This window comes from Pelecanus crispus, chromosome 3 (assembly GCF_030463565.1).
Source record: "Pelecanus crispus isolate bPelCri1 chromosome 3, bPelCri1.pri, whole genome shotgun sequence".
NCBI lineage: Eukaryota > Metazoa > Chordata > Aves > Pelecaniformes > Pelecanidae > Pelecanus > Pelecanus crispus.
The window spans coordinates 133,043,432-133,055,457 of record NC_134645.1 but is presented as its reverse complement, the minus strand read 5'-3'; the positions used below and the strand labels follow the sequence as shown (position 1 = coordinate 133,055,457).

Sequence of the window (12,026 nt, the reverse complement as noted above, 5' to 3'; positions counted from 1 at the left end):
TGCTCCAACTGTCCGCAGCAGAGCTACAGAGAAACCCATTCTCAGGGGCAGCGCGCCCGAACTGCAGCAGCGGGAGCTGCGGAGCTGCAGGCGTGGGGCAGCCAGCCCGGAACGGGGCAGCGCTGACCCCAGCTCCGAGCGAGGCAATGCCCAACCCATGGCACTGCTGGTGCCAGGGCCTGCACCAGCACCCGCCGCTCCGGCTCCTCGCCCTGCCGGGATCTGCCGCTGCGGAAGGAGAGACCAACGCCACGGCAGGAACACGCCGCGTGTGGGGCCACAGGCCGGGGAGAGGCATAAAGATGGACGGAGAAGAGCATCGAGGGGCAGAGCTGCCCCACGGCATGACAGACTGCCCCATGGCACGGCAGGCTGCCCCATGGCACGGCAGGCTGCCCCATGGCATGGCAGGCTGCCCCATGCCCCATGGCAGGCTGCCCCATGGCACGGCAGGCTGCCCCATGGCACGACAGGCTGCCCCATGCCCCATGGCAGGCTGCCCCATGGCACGGCAGGCTGCCCCATGGCACAGCAGGCTGCCCCATGCCCCATGGCAGGCTGCCCCATGCCCCATGGCAGGCTGCCCCATGGCAGGCTGCCCCATGGCACAGCAGGTTGCCCCATGGCACGGCAGGTTGCCCCATGGCACGGCAGGCTGCCGGACCCAGAGCAGCCCCAGGTACTGGCCCCTCTCAGGGCGGACCCATCACCCTCTTCTCCTCGGCGTGTCCCTGCGAGCGGCGAGGGCCACAGCCGCAGGCGATGGAGTCCCCTGAGGAGAGAGCGGGACGGGTGCTGCCAGCACCCTGCATATCCCCTCCCCACCCACAGCCACCGGTGCCTGCTCCAAGGGCTGCGGAGGTGCGGCAGAGGCAGGCGGCAGGCGGGCAGGGAGGGGACGTGGCTTCCCCCTCACATCCGATTTGCTTTCCAGGAGAGGTAGCAGTTCCAGACGATGGCAACGCACTGGACGACGGCCAGCCTGGGGACAGAGGGGACAGGGTCCACAGCGTGCGCTCCAGGAGCCGGGGAGCCGTGGCCGCGGCCGCGTTACTACCTGTGCTTCAGGGGCACGAAGTAGAAGTTTGCGATTTGCACCGGTGGCCAGATCTGGGCAGAGGAGACAGGGGTGAAGGGGCTCTGCCGGCACCCCCATGCCGTGCCCCCTCTGCCCAGGCATTCAGGGCGTCCAACCGAGCCCGCAGCAGCCCCCGAGGCAGGGGACGGGGACAGGGGCATGGAGGAGCCCAGCCCAGCCACCCCAGCCCGGGGCACGGCAGCGGGGCAGGGAGGGGCGCGGACCCGCCAGCACTTACGCAGTAGTTGGTCAGCAGCGCGTCCGTGTAGTCCTGGCAGAGAAGGGCGGCTGTGAGCACCCAGAGCTGCCCCACTGCCACCCGGCCACCACGGCCACCCAGCCCTGCTGCGCAGCCGGCCCCGGCAGCGGCGGCTGCTTGCGCAGGGGCTGGGGCTGCCGGGGGTGGCCGAGTCCAGTGGCGGGGCCCGCGGCTGGCACTGGCAGGAACGGTGCAGAAGCAGCTCCAAAGATGCCCGTGGCCGCAGGCTGGGCTGCAGGCAGGGGCTGGGAGCACGCAGCGGGCCGCTGTCCCCCCCGCTGTCCCCCCACTGCGATCCCCCCTGACCCCACGTCGGCTCCAGCTGGGCACGGGGCAGATCCCCTCTGTCCCCTGCAGCCCCTGCCTGCTTGCCTGCCCCCTTCCCGGAGCCGTGCCCACGTGGGGCGAGCGTGGGGTGGCAGGGAGAGGGCGGCCACTACTGCTCCGTCCCCACCGAGAGCCCTTCCCGCAACCGCCACGGCCCACGGTGCCACGGGCAGCTGCCACGGGCCGCTCTGCCCAGCCACGCGCAGGAGGAGAGCAGGGGCAGGGTGAGGGAGGTGGGCTGGGGCATCTGCAGCAGACTCGGGCAGAGCGGGCAAGGCAGGGGCAGCTGGCTCCTGCGAGCCCCCCGTCCGGCCCCGCGTTCCGCGAGCCCCCTCCCTGGCACCGTGGGGCAGGGACGGAGAGGGGCAGCGAGCTGGGGCAGCCGCCCTGGCAGCCCGAGGCGCTGCCCTGTCCCCACGCCGCGCTTGCGGCTGTGCCGCAGCCCTGCCCCGCGGCAGCAGGACGAGTCCCTCGTCCAGCCTGGCTGTGACTCAGACGGGAGCCCGGCCTCCTCCCGGCGCTGGCCGGCAGCCCAGGACGGGGAGAGCGGGCGCAGGGGTGATGGATGCTCTGCTGACGCTTCCTCTGCGTGGGGAGAAGCGGATGCGCCCCAAGCCAGGGGTGAAGGTGGCTGCCAGCCGCCGCTGCCCGGCCCCCAGCCCCCTCCCAGGGCAGGGCACCGGCCGGGAGCCCCGGCTCACGGGAATCACCCACCACCGGCCCACGGGAATCACCCACCGCCCTGCTCAGGCCCCAGCGGGTTTCGCCGGGGGAGGCAAAGCAAAGATACACGGCACGACCTGCTCGAGGTGCAGCTGGGGCAGGTGGGAGCGCTCGGGGGTGCTGCCCATGCCAAGGGCACCTCTGGGGCATCTCAAAACGCCTCGCACCCTGGCTGCTGCTCTCGCAAAGCCACGAGAAAGAAGAGGTAACTCAGTCCTCCCCCCCGGGATTTGCTCCCTGCGCTCCAGGGCAGGACCAGGGGCGGGAAAGGTCTCTGCGGCACGTACCCACAGCCCGGTGGGCTGCTGGCCGCTGCCTGGTGGGGCCGGCACCTATGCAGAGGAACAAGCGCTGGCCCACGGCACCCAGGCAGATCTGTGGCCCGGGGCAGTGGCCGCTGGCCCGGCTGGGGCGATGCCCCCAGCTCCCAGCCCGGGCAGAGCGCCCGGGGCCCTTCGCACACAGCCGCTGGCGTGCAAGCGCCGGTGCTGCGCATGCTCCGGGCGGCCGTGCAACCACCCCGGTGCACCTCATCCCGCGGCGGTGGTCACCCGCTCCCTGGTGACTCACGCCGTGGACACGCTGACTCAGCTTTTGCGCTGGTTTCCAGCAATTGCTGCTAATGGGAGCCATCTCCGTAATGGCTCTGGAGACACAGCCAGGAGAGCGGACGGCGTGCAGGGAGCCGGATGGCAGCAGGCACCCGGCCACGCCGGCCCAGGCGGGAGCCCGGAGAGCCGTGCCACACCGGGGTCCCCAGGGCACAACAGAGCTGCAGGCCAGGCTATGAGCATGGCAGCGCGACGGCAGAGCTGGGGGCACGCAGTCGGCGCTGGGAGGGGGCACGGGCACGACCGCAAACGGGAGCAGCCAGCAGCGCCGGCGCGCTGGGAGGAGCTGCCCCGGCCCCACGCCGCCCCGGGGAAGCAGCACGTACCTGCTGGATCTTGGACCAGTTCTCCTCCGCTGACAGACCGTTCATCGCCCCCGTGATGGCGAGGAAGCAGCCGAGGAAACATGGCGCAAAGCCCCCCTGCAAGAGAAGAGCCGGGGCCCGATGCCGAGGAGCCTGCGGTGCTCGGAGCCAGGCCAGGGGAGTGCATGGCAGGGTTGGGAGCCACTGGCCCAGCTTGCCCGATGCCCTGGGGCTACCCAGCCTGCCACTGCCCGGCACAGAGCCACGCGGAGGGACGGGCACCATCCGGCTTCTGGAAGGGTCCAAGACCAGGCCAAGGGTGGCCGCTCTGCAATCCTGCCCGCCCCAGCCCTCCACCGCATCGGGGCTGGCCCCGGCCTCAGGAGCCGGGCAGGAGCCAGGGCAGCACCGGGGTTGCCGTGCCCAGGACCTCCCCCGCCGCGGCAGGAACACCAGGGACCGCGCTGCCCGGCCTTCCGTGCTCTGTGCCGGAGGAGGGAGATGGCAGCTCTCAACAGCCAGCAGCACGGGTCAAGGATGGATCCTCGCGGATCCCCGGAGCGCCGCCGGCGGAGACGCTCTGGGCTGCAGGGCTGAGCTGCCTGATGGCGCAGGGGCTGCGTGCTGCAGCCCAGCGACTCCACGGAGCAGCTCCTGGGCACCATCCCCTGCTCAGCACCCGCTGCACCGAGCTGGGGCTCTCGGAGCGGGATGGAAAACCGCCCGCGGACGCGTGGCTGCACGTACCGCCCCGTCCTGCTGCGCCAGCCCCGCGCAGGCACCCTCACCCGTACGGCACTGACCTGGTCCAGGACCATCTTCTTCACAGCCACGACTTTCGTGGTCCCCGGGATGAGCCGATCCAGGATCTTGTACCAGCCACCCACGACGGGGCCCTGCGGGAGCCGGGTGGTGAGGGGCAGCGTCCTGCTCTCCCGGGCCACAGGGCTGAGGGGTGTCCGGCGCCGGGGACACGGCCCTGCCCCGGCCCTGGGGGGCAGCCCCCCTGCACAGGGAGGACGCAGGGATGCCTGCAGCCCCCCCGCCCCTCCTGGAGCACCGTGCCAGGCAGCAGCAGCAGCACGGGGCAAGCCGCAGGGCTTCACGCCTGACGCACCGGGCAGGGCTCCGCGGTGGGGGGACCCCGGCCGTGCCAGCACCACCCAGCACCCTCCCTGCCCAAACCACCGGGCTCCGCGCCCCCACCCCGGAGCGCAGCAGCTGATGGGTCAGGACCCAGCCTCATCACGCACAGCGGAACAAAGCGCGTCTGCACCTTTGGGCGTGGAGTCACCCCCCCCCGCCAAGCGAACCCCCCCCCGGGGGCCGGCACCGGCAGCAGGGATGGCACGGGTGCCTGGGCTGCGTGGCCAGAGGCCGCTGGCCCCGTCCCAGCCTGCAGCGTGGCCAGGGGCTCCTGCACCCGCAGCCGGGCGCAGGGACGGGCGCTCCGCCTCGAGGGGACCCAGCTCTGCCCGCAGCTGCTGGAGCTGGCAACAAGGAAGGTCCAGCTCACACCCAGGCACCATGGTCTCACCTTGCCGAAACAGCCCTCCGCCCCATCCCACCACGCGCGCCGCAGAGCCCGCCCGCCCGCCGGCACTCACCACGAAGCAGAAGCCGACGGCCATCATCTTCAGGGTCCGGGGGCCGTGGTGCCCGCGCGGCCCCCGCCGCTCCACCAGCTGCTGCGCGATCACGTCGCCGGCTGCCATGAGGGCCCCTGCGACCAGCACAGCCCGCTCAGGCGGCCGCAGGGCCCTGGCTCAGGGCGAGACCCCCGACCGCCCTGCCGACGCCGGGTCCTCCCGCCCCAGCGCGACTCCTGCCTGCCCGCGGCCCCGCTGCCCCCGGGAAGCCGACAGGCCCTCCGGGGTGGCAAAGCGCCTTGTGCCGCTCTCCGGATGCTGCAGCGTCTCTGGCCCAAACGGCGCCCGGCTGCGCCATTGCCCCGCGCCCTCGACGTAGGGCTGACCCGCGACGACCCAGGGCCCGCAGCGCCCAGGGCTTTTGGGGCAGAGCCCACCTGGATGCTGCCTGCTGCGGCCTCTCCCGAGCCCAGGCCGTACGCTCCCCAAAACCGCTCCCGAGCGCCATGCAAACTCTGCTGACTACGATCCCCTTCCTTAGAAAGCCGCTCCCGCCCGGCAGCCCCGCCGCCACCGGCAGCCAGGCGAGGTTTGCTGGGCGCCGGGGCCGGCTCCTCGCCGCTGCCCGGCTGCTGGCACAGCTCCTCGCCTTGTTTCCATGTCAGTGTGAGGGACCTTCTGCTGTGCGCGTCCCCCGCGGGGTGCGGCTCAGCTGGGCCTTTGGCAGCTCCTGCCCCATCCTACACCCTTGACCTCTTCGACGCAACTCGGCTGGCCCAGTGCTCCTTCCACCGGCCTTTGCGGGCTCCCTGCTCATTGCCCCTCCTCCTCCCAGGATGGTTCCCAGGCAGGTCTCCAGCCCCGCTGCGATTCCGCTCCGTTCTTGGAAACCCTGAACCCAACAAGCCGTCGTCTCAGGGATCCGCATCCCCGGCGTCCCCTCTCCTCCCGGCAGCCCCACCGCGATTCCGCTCTGTTCTTGGAAACCCTGAACCCAACAAGCCGTCGTCTCGGGGATCAGTATCCCCAGCATCCCCTCTCCTCCCGGCAGCCCCACCGTGATTCTGCTCCGTTCTTGGAAACCCTGAACCCAACAAGCCGTCGTCTCAGGGATCAGCATCCCCGGTGTCCCCGGCATCCCCTCTCCTCCCGGCAGCCCCACCGCGATTCCGCTCTGTTCTTGGAAACCCTGAACCCAACAAGCCGTCGTCTCAGGGATCCGCATCCCCGGTGTCCTCGGTGTCCCCTCTCCTCCCGGCAGCCCCACCGCGATTCCGCTCTGTTCTTGGAAACCCTGAACCCAACAAGCCGTCGTCTCAGGGATCCGCATCCCCGGCGTCCCCTCTCCTCCCGCAGCCCCACCGCGATTCCGCTCTGTTCTTGGAAACCCTGAACCCAACAAGCCGTCGTCTCGGGATCAGTATCCCCAGCATCCCCTCTCCTCCCGGCAGCCCCACCGTGATTCTGCTCTGTTCTTGGAAACCCTGAACCCAACAAGCCATCGTCTCAGGGATCAGCATCCCCGGTGTCCCCGGCATCCCCTCTCCTCCCGGCAGCCCCACCGCGATTCCGCTCTGTTCTTGGAAACCCTGAACCCAACAAGCCGTCGTCTCAGGGATCCGCATCCCCGGTGTCCTCGGTGTCCCCTCTCCTCCCGGCAGCCCCACCGCGATTGTGCTCCGTTCTTGGAAACCCTGAACCCAACAAGCCGTTGTCTCAGGGATCCGCATCCCCGGCGTCCCCAGCATCCCCTCTCCTCCTGGCAGCCCCACCGTGATTCTGCTCCGTTCTTGGAAACCCTGAACCCAACAAGCCGTCGTCTCAGGGATCCGCATCCCCGGCATCCCCTCTCCTCCCGGCAGCCCCACCGCGATTCCGTTCTGTTCTTGGAAACCCTGAACCCAACAAGCCGTCGTCTCAGGATCCGCATCCCCGGCGTCCCCAGCATCCCCTCTCCTCCCGGCAGCCCCACCGCGATTCCGCTCTGTTCTTGGAAACCCTGAACCCAACAAGCCGTCGTCTCAGGGACCGGCGTCCCCGGCGTCCCCTCTCCTCCCGGCAGCCCCACCGGCGCCGCTGGCTCAGGGCTAGCCCTGCCCGGCTGCTCTCCACAAGCAGTTCCTCGCCGCACGGCAGGCCAAGGACGCTCGGGGTGGCAGAGCCCCAGCTGCGTCCCCAGCAGCGCCCAGCCCCTGCCACCTCCTCCCTCCCTCCCGGGGCCGTCGGCCCCTCTGCGACAGCCCCCAGCAGCGCCGCGGGGAGCAGATCCCAGCCAAAGGGCTGGGACCAAAGGGCTGGGACCAAAGGGCTGCAGAGCCCAGGCTGTGCCAGGGAAGCGCGCCCGCCGCCTCCCCAGTGCCCGCAGCCGGATCGCGCCTTCCCCGCCGGCACCGTCCCCGGCCGGCACGCACGAGGGGAGAGGTGTGAGCCCGGCTCCCTGGCCCGACCACGCGGACCAGGGCCACAGCATGGCCCCCAGGAGCCCGCGGGCAGGGCCTGGACCCGGCCCAGCACGGCTGCGACGGCCGGCAGAGCCTGGAGGCGGCCCAGGAGGCCGGGTGGGAGCTGGGGCCGCAGCCAAGGCCAGCGGGGCTGGACGCGCCCCGGCAGGGCCGGGAGGGCTGGCCGGCTCTCTGCAGTCCCGCGGAGCTGCCGTGCTCCCGGCAGCATCGCCTGCCCACCACGTCACCGGCTCCATCTCCACCCTGCACCAATGCAGGGGGCCGGGGCTCTGCCCCCAGCCCCGAGAGCCACCGCACCCCTTGGCGATGGCAGAGCGGCCCCCGCCAGCCCCCGGGGCCGCGGCAGCGGGCGAAGGACCCCGGGCCAGCACGGCAGAAGCGCTGGCTGCCGGCTTCCCGCGGGCAGCCTTCCCACTAGGCACAGGCGAGGCTCTCCCCCCGCACGGCGCTCATTGAGAAAGCGCAGGCGGCGGTGCCGGCGTTACTCATTCAGCGCCGAAGGCTCTGGGCGCGGTGCCCGGCAGTGACGAAGCAACACCAGGGCTGCTGGGGTGAGGGGGGGAGGCCTGTCTGGGCACCCCTGCCCAGGCCTGGGAGCGCAGCCGGATCAAGCCCCCTACGGTGACTTCGCTCGCCCAGGCTGGGACCAAACCCCGGATTGTCCGGCACCTCGCCGCCCCCGCGCAGCCGACACGGGGACCGCCAAGCCAGCCCTGTGTTCAGGTGGGCAGGGGGCTGGCCTCTGGATCTCTGGAGCCCTCAGCACAAGGACACGGAGCTGCTGGAGCGGGTCTGGAGGAGGCCACAGAAATGCCCGAGGGCTGGAGCCCCTCTGCTGCGGGGCCGGGCTGGGGGGGCTGGGGGTGCTCAGCCTGGAGGGGAGGGGGCTGCGGGGAGACCTGAGTGCAGCCTGGCAGTGCTGGCAGGGGCTGCAGGAAGGGGGGGGGCAAGCTTTTAGCAAGGCCTGTTGTGACAGGACAGGGAATAATGGATTTAAACTAAAGAAGAAGAGATTTAGACTGGATGTAAGGAAGAAATTGTTTGCACTGAGGGTGGTGAGGCGCTGGCACAGGTTGCCCAGAGAGGCGGTGGAGGCCCCATCCCTGGAAACATCCCAGGCCAGGCTGGACGGGGCTCTGAGCACCCTGGGCTGGTTGAAGCTGTCCCTGGCACTGCAGGGGCTGGGCTGGGTGGGCTCTAAGGGTCCCTTCCCACCCAAAGCACTCTATGGTTCTGTGAGTCTAGGACTACAGGAACCAGCCCCCGGCCGACCCCGCAGCTCTGCCAGGCCCTGCTCGTACCGCAACGCCCTGCCCCAGGCCGGCAGAGCGGACGGGCACGGCGGCACCGTGCCTGCACGGGAGCGCTGGGCGCAGCTGGCGAGAAGGGCGAGGGCTCCCCAGCTGCCGGCCGCCCGGGCCCTGGGGAGGCCCCTCCTCGGCGCAGAGCGGTGCCACGGGCGGGCAGGAGGCAGCGGGCAGCGCGCTGCCCTTGGCCGGGCCGAGCCCAGGAGCCGAGGGGTGCTTGGCTGATCCCGCAGGCCGCTGCTCCCGCAGCCAGAGGACTTTGAAACAGGCCCAAGCTTAATTAGGCCACGCCGTCCGCGTCCCCCGCGGGCCTCGCCGGCTGGCAGCTGCAGGCTACGTTGCCGCCACGGGAGCGCGGGGGCTGCTCTCCGCAGGCGGGGGCAGCAAGGTCGCTGCTGTGGGCACGTGCCGCTGCCCGCTGCGCCCAGGCCCTGCGGGCATCCCGGCCTGGGATGCAGGAGGCAAAACCCTGCCTGACCCCGCAGCTCCTGCAGCCAGGCGGGACAGGGATTGGGCAGGCGAGCGTGGCTGGAGACGGCCGGGCACAGCCGAATGCCAGCAAACCCCCCTGGCCCGGCCCCAGCCCTGCCAGAGCCCCGAGGAACTGGGGGGGGGGGTTGCGCCTCAGCGCCAGCTGCGACTTAAAAGAAGCAACGGGTCGGAGCTGGAGCCCGGAGCCAGCCTGAGGCTGCATCAAGCCTGCTGCAGCGGCGGGCAGGGGCTGCCCTCCCAGCTCCGCCTTGGCCTCCCTGTGGGAATCAAGGGGCAGGATGCACAGCGCGCAGTGCAGCAGGCGCCAGACTCCATCAACTCAGATAAAAATAAGAGTGGGAACAGTGAGGTGGCCCGGCAGGACCCCAGCAGCCTGGCAGGCGGCACGACATGCTGCCACCCCTGCAGGCAGCAGGGAAGGAGGGCTGGTGGCCGCACGCTGAGCAGAGCCCCCCGGCACCCACACCGGCTCCCTGGCACAGCGCGGCACCCCCAGACCCCACGGTTGTGCTTTTCCAGAGTCCTGGGCCGGTGACTTGCGAGCAGCACGGCTGGCAGGGGAGCGGTGCGGCAGGGAAGGCTGCAAGCAGGGGGTGCAGAGGGGAGCACGCAGGGGCCCCGCTCCCAGCCAGCCTGCGCCGCACACACCCCTGCACGGCTCCGCACACACGCGGCACAGGTTTGCCTGCCCACCGGCCTCGGCCCCGCACCCCTGGGGCGGGCAGCGGGGAGGCAGAGCTGCCTGTCGCTCAGGACCGTGAGCCCTGGGCCAGCGTGGGCAGGAGCTGCCCCCCTGGCTGCAGCAGCTCCCCCCTGGCTGCAGCAGCTGCCCCCCTGCCTGCAGCAGCTGCCCCCCTGCCTGCAGCAGCTCCCCCCTGGCTGCAGCAGCTCCCCCCTGGCTGCAGCAGCTGCCCCCCTGCCTGCAGCAGCTGCCCCCCTGCCTGCAGCAGCTCCCCCCCGCCTGCAGCAGCTCCCCCCTGCCTGCAGCAGCTCCCCCCCCGCCTGCAGCAGCTCCCCCCTGCCTGCAGCAGCTGCACCCCCGCCTGCAGCAGCTGCCCGCATGGGGAGAGCGGCCTCGGGGTACGCGGAGCCGCCTGCCAGAGCTGGGGCCGATTCACGGCACCTCCCAGCCCTGCAAACAGCAACGCTGTTAGGGAGATTAAATCACCCGTGCGGGGCCCCAGGAGCCTCTCGGGGGCAGAGGCTGCCTCCAGGCAGCACCTCTGCACCCGAATCAAGCCCCAGCCCTCTCCGCTGAGCACTGTCAGCCAAGCCGGAGGAGGCTCGGCCCTGTGCTGCGCTGGCTGAGCCCTCGGGCAGAGGCTGCAGCCCACCGAACCCCCCGGTGCCATGTCCCAGCATCCATCCCCGCCCAGGGGGGAGCAGGGCTCCCAAAACAGCCTCCGCGCAGGGTTTTGGGACGAGTCCTCGAGCTGTGCCTCCTTACAGCCCTCCCGGCTCCAGCGCAGACCCCCCACGCAGATCTCCTGAGCTTAGGAGCGGGCCAGGAACCTTCACCCAGCGGGACGCAGAGCAGGGCCCTGCTCCCCGCTGAGCCTGGGGGAACCGCTGCACCTCCTCCCCGCTGCGGACGGACCCCTGAGGTGCCGGGAACCACCCCCTGCCCGGGGGGCTCCTGCCCGGGGCAGTCCTGCCCTGCTTCCCACCCGGGGCGACGGTGCCAAGAGCGGGGCAATGGAGCCCTGTGTGCCGTGGGGAGGGGCAGGGGCTGCGTGTTCTATGGGGCAGGAGGGAGCTGTGCATTCTATAGGGCAGGAAGGGCTTGTGGGGTCTATAGGGCGGGATGGAGCTGTGTGTTCTATGGGGCAGGAGGGGGCTGCGCAGTCTATGGGGCAGAAGGGGGCTGCACGTTCTATGGGGCGGGACGGAGCTGCGCGTTCTATGGGGCGGGAGGGGGCTGCGCGGTCTGTGGGGCGGGAGGGGGCTGCGCGGTCTGTGGGGCGGGAGGGGGCTGCATGTTCTATGGGGCGGGAGGGGGCTGCACGGTCTATGGGGCGGGAGGGAGCTGCACGGTCTATGGGGCGGGATGGAGCTGCGCGTTCTATGGGGCGGGATGGGGCTGCACGGTCTGTGGGGCGGGAGGGGGCTGCATGTTCGATGGGGCGGGAGGGGGCTGCACGGTCTATGGGGCGGGACGGAGCTGCGCCTTCTATGGGGCGGGAGGGGGGGCTGCGTGGTCTGTGGGGCGGGAGGGGGCTGCACGGTCTATGGGGCGGGACGGAGCTGCGCGTTCTGTGGGGCGGGATGGAACTGCGCGTTCTATGGGGCGGGAGGGGGCTGCACGGTCTATGGGGCGGGAGGGGGCTGCACGTTCTGTGGGCGGGAGGGGGCTGCACGGTCTATGGGGCGGGAGGGGGCTGCACGTTCTGTGGGGCGGGAGGGGGCTGCGCATTCTATGGGGCGGGATGGGGCTGCACGGTCTGTGGGGCGGGAGGGGGCTGCACGGTCTATGGGGCAGGCGGGGGGCTGCGCGGTCTATGGGGGCAGGCGGGGGCTGCGCGGTCTGTGGGGCAGGCGGGGGCTGCGCGGGTCCTGTGGGGCGGGAGGGGGCGGGGCCGGGCCGGGCCCTGAGGCAGATCATGGGGGGGGCGGCGGGGGGGGACACGGCGCGCCCAGCTGCAGGGGCGGGGGGGCCGGGCCCGGGGCTCGGCGGGGGCCGGCGCTGCGGGGGCGGGGGGGCAGGAGCAGGAGCCCGTCCCGGCCCCGCCCGCCCGCGGCCCTTACCGGCGGTGAGCGCCTGTGCTGCCCACGGCCGCCGCGCCAGCAGCCGCCCGCAGCCCCTCCACAGCGCCCGCCATGGCCCGCCCGGCGCGGCGCGACGCGATGACGTGGCGGCGCGGCGCGACGCGATG

The 12,026-nt window shown here is 71.8% G+C and overlaps 1 protein-coding gene across 1 annotated transcript; it reads right to left on the bottom strand.

Annotated features, from left to right (window-relative positions):
• Positions 1 to 912: 912 nt before the first annotated feature.
• Positions 913 to 11,950, bottom strand: MPV17 (mitochondrial inner membrane protein MPV17; the record flags this gene model as incomplete). Its single annotated transcript, XM_075707767.1, has 7 exons — positions 913 to 982; positions 1,058 to 1,110; positions 1,317 to 1,349; positions 3,325 to 3,420; positions 4,107 to 4,199; positions 4,911 to 5,026; positions 11,899 to 11,950. Coding segments are annotated over 7 exons (513 nt in total), but the record flags the coding sequence as incomplete, so codon positions are not given.
• Positions 11,951 to 12,026: the final 76 nt, after the last annotated feature.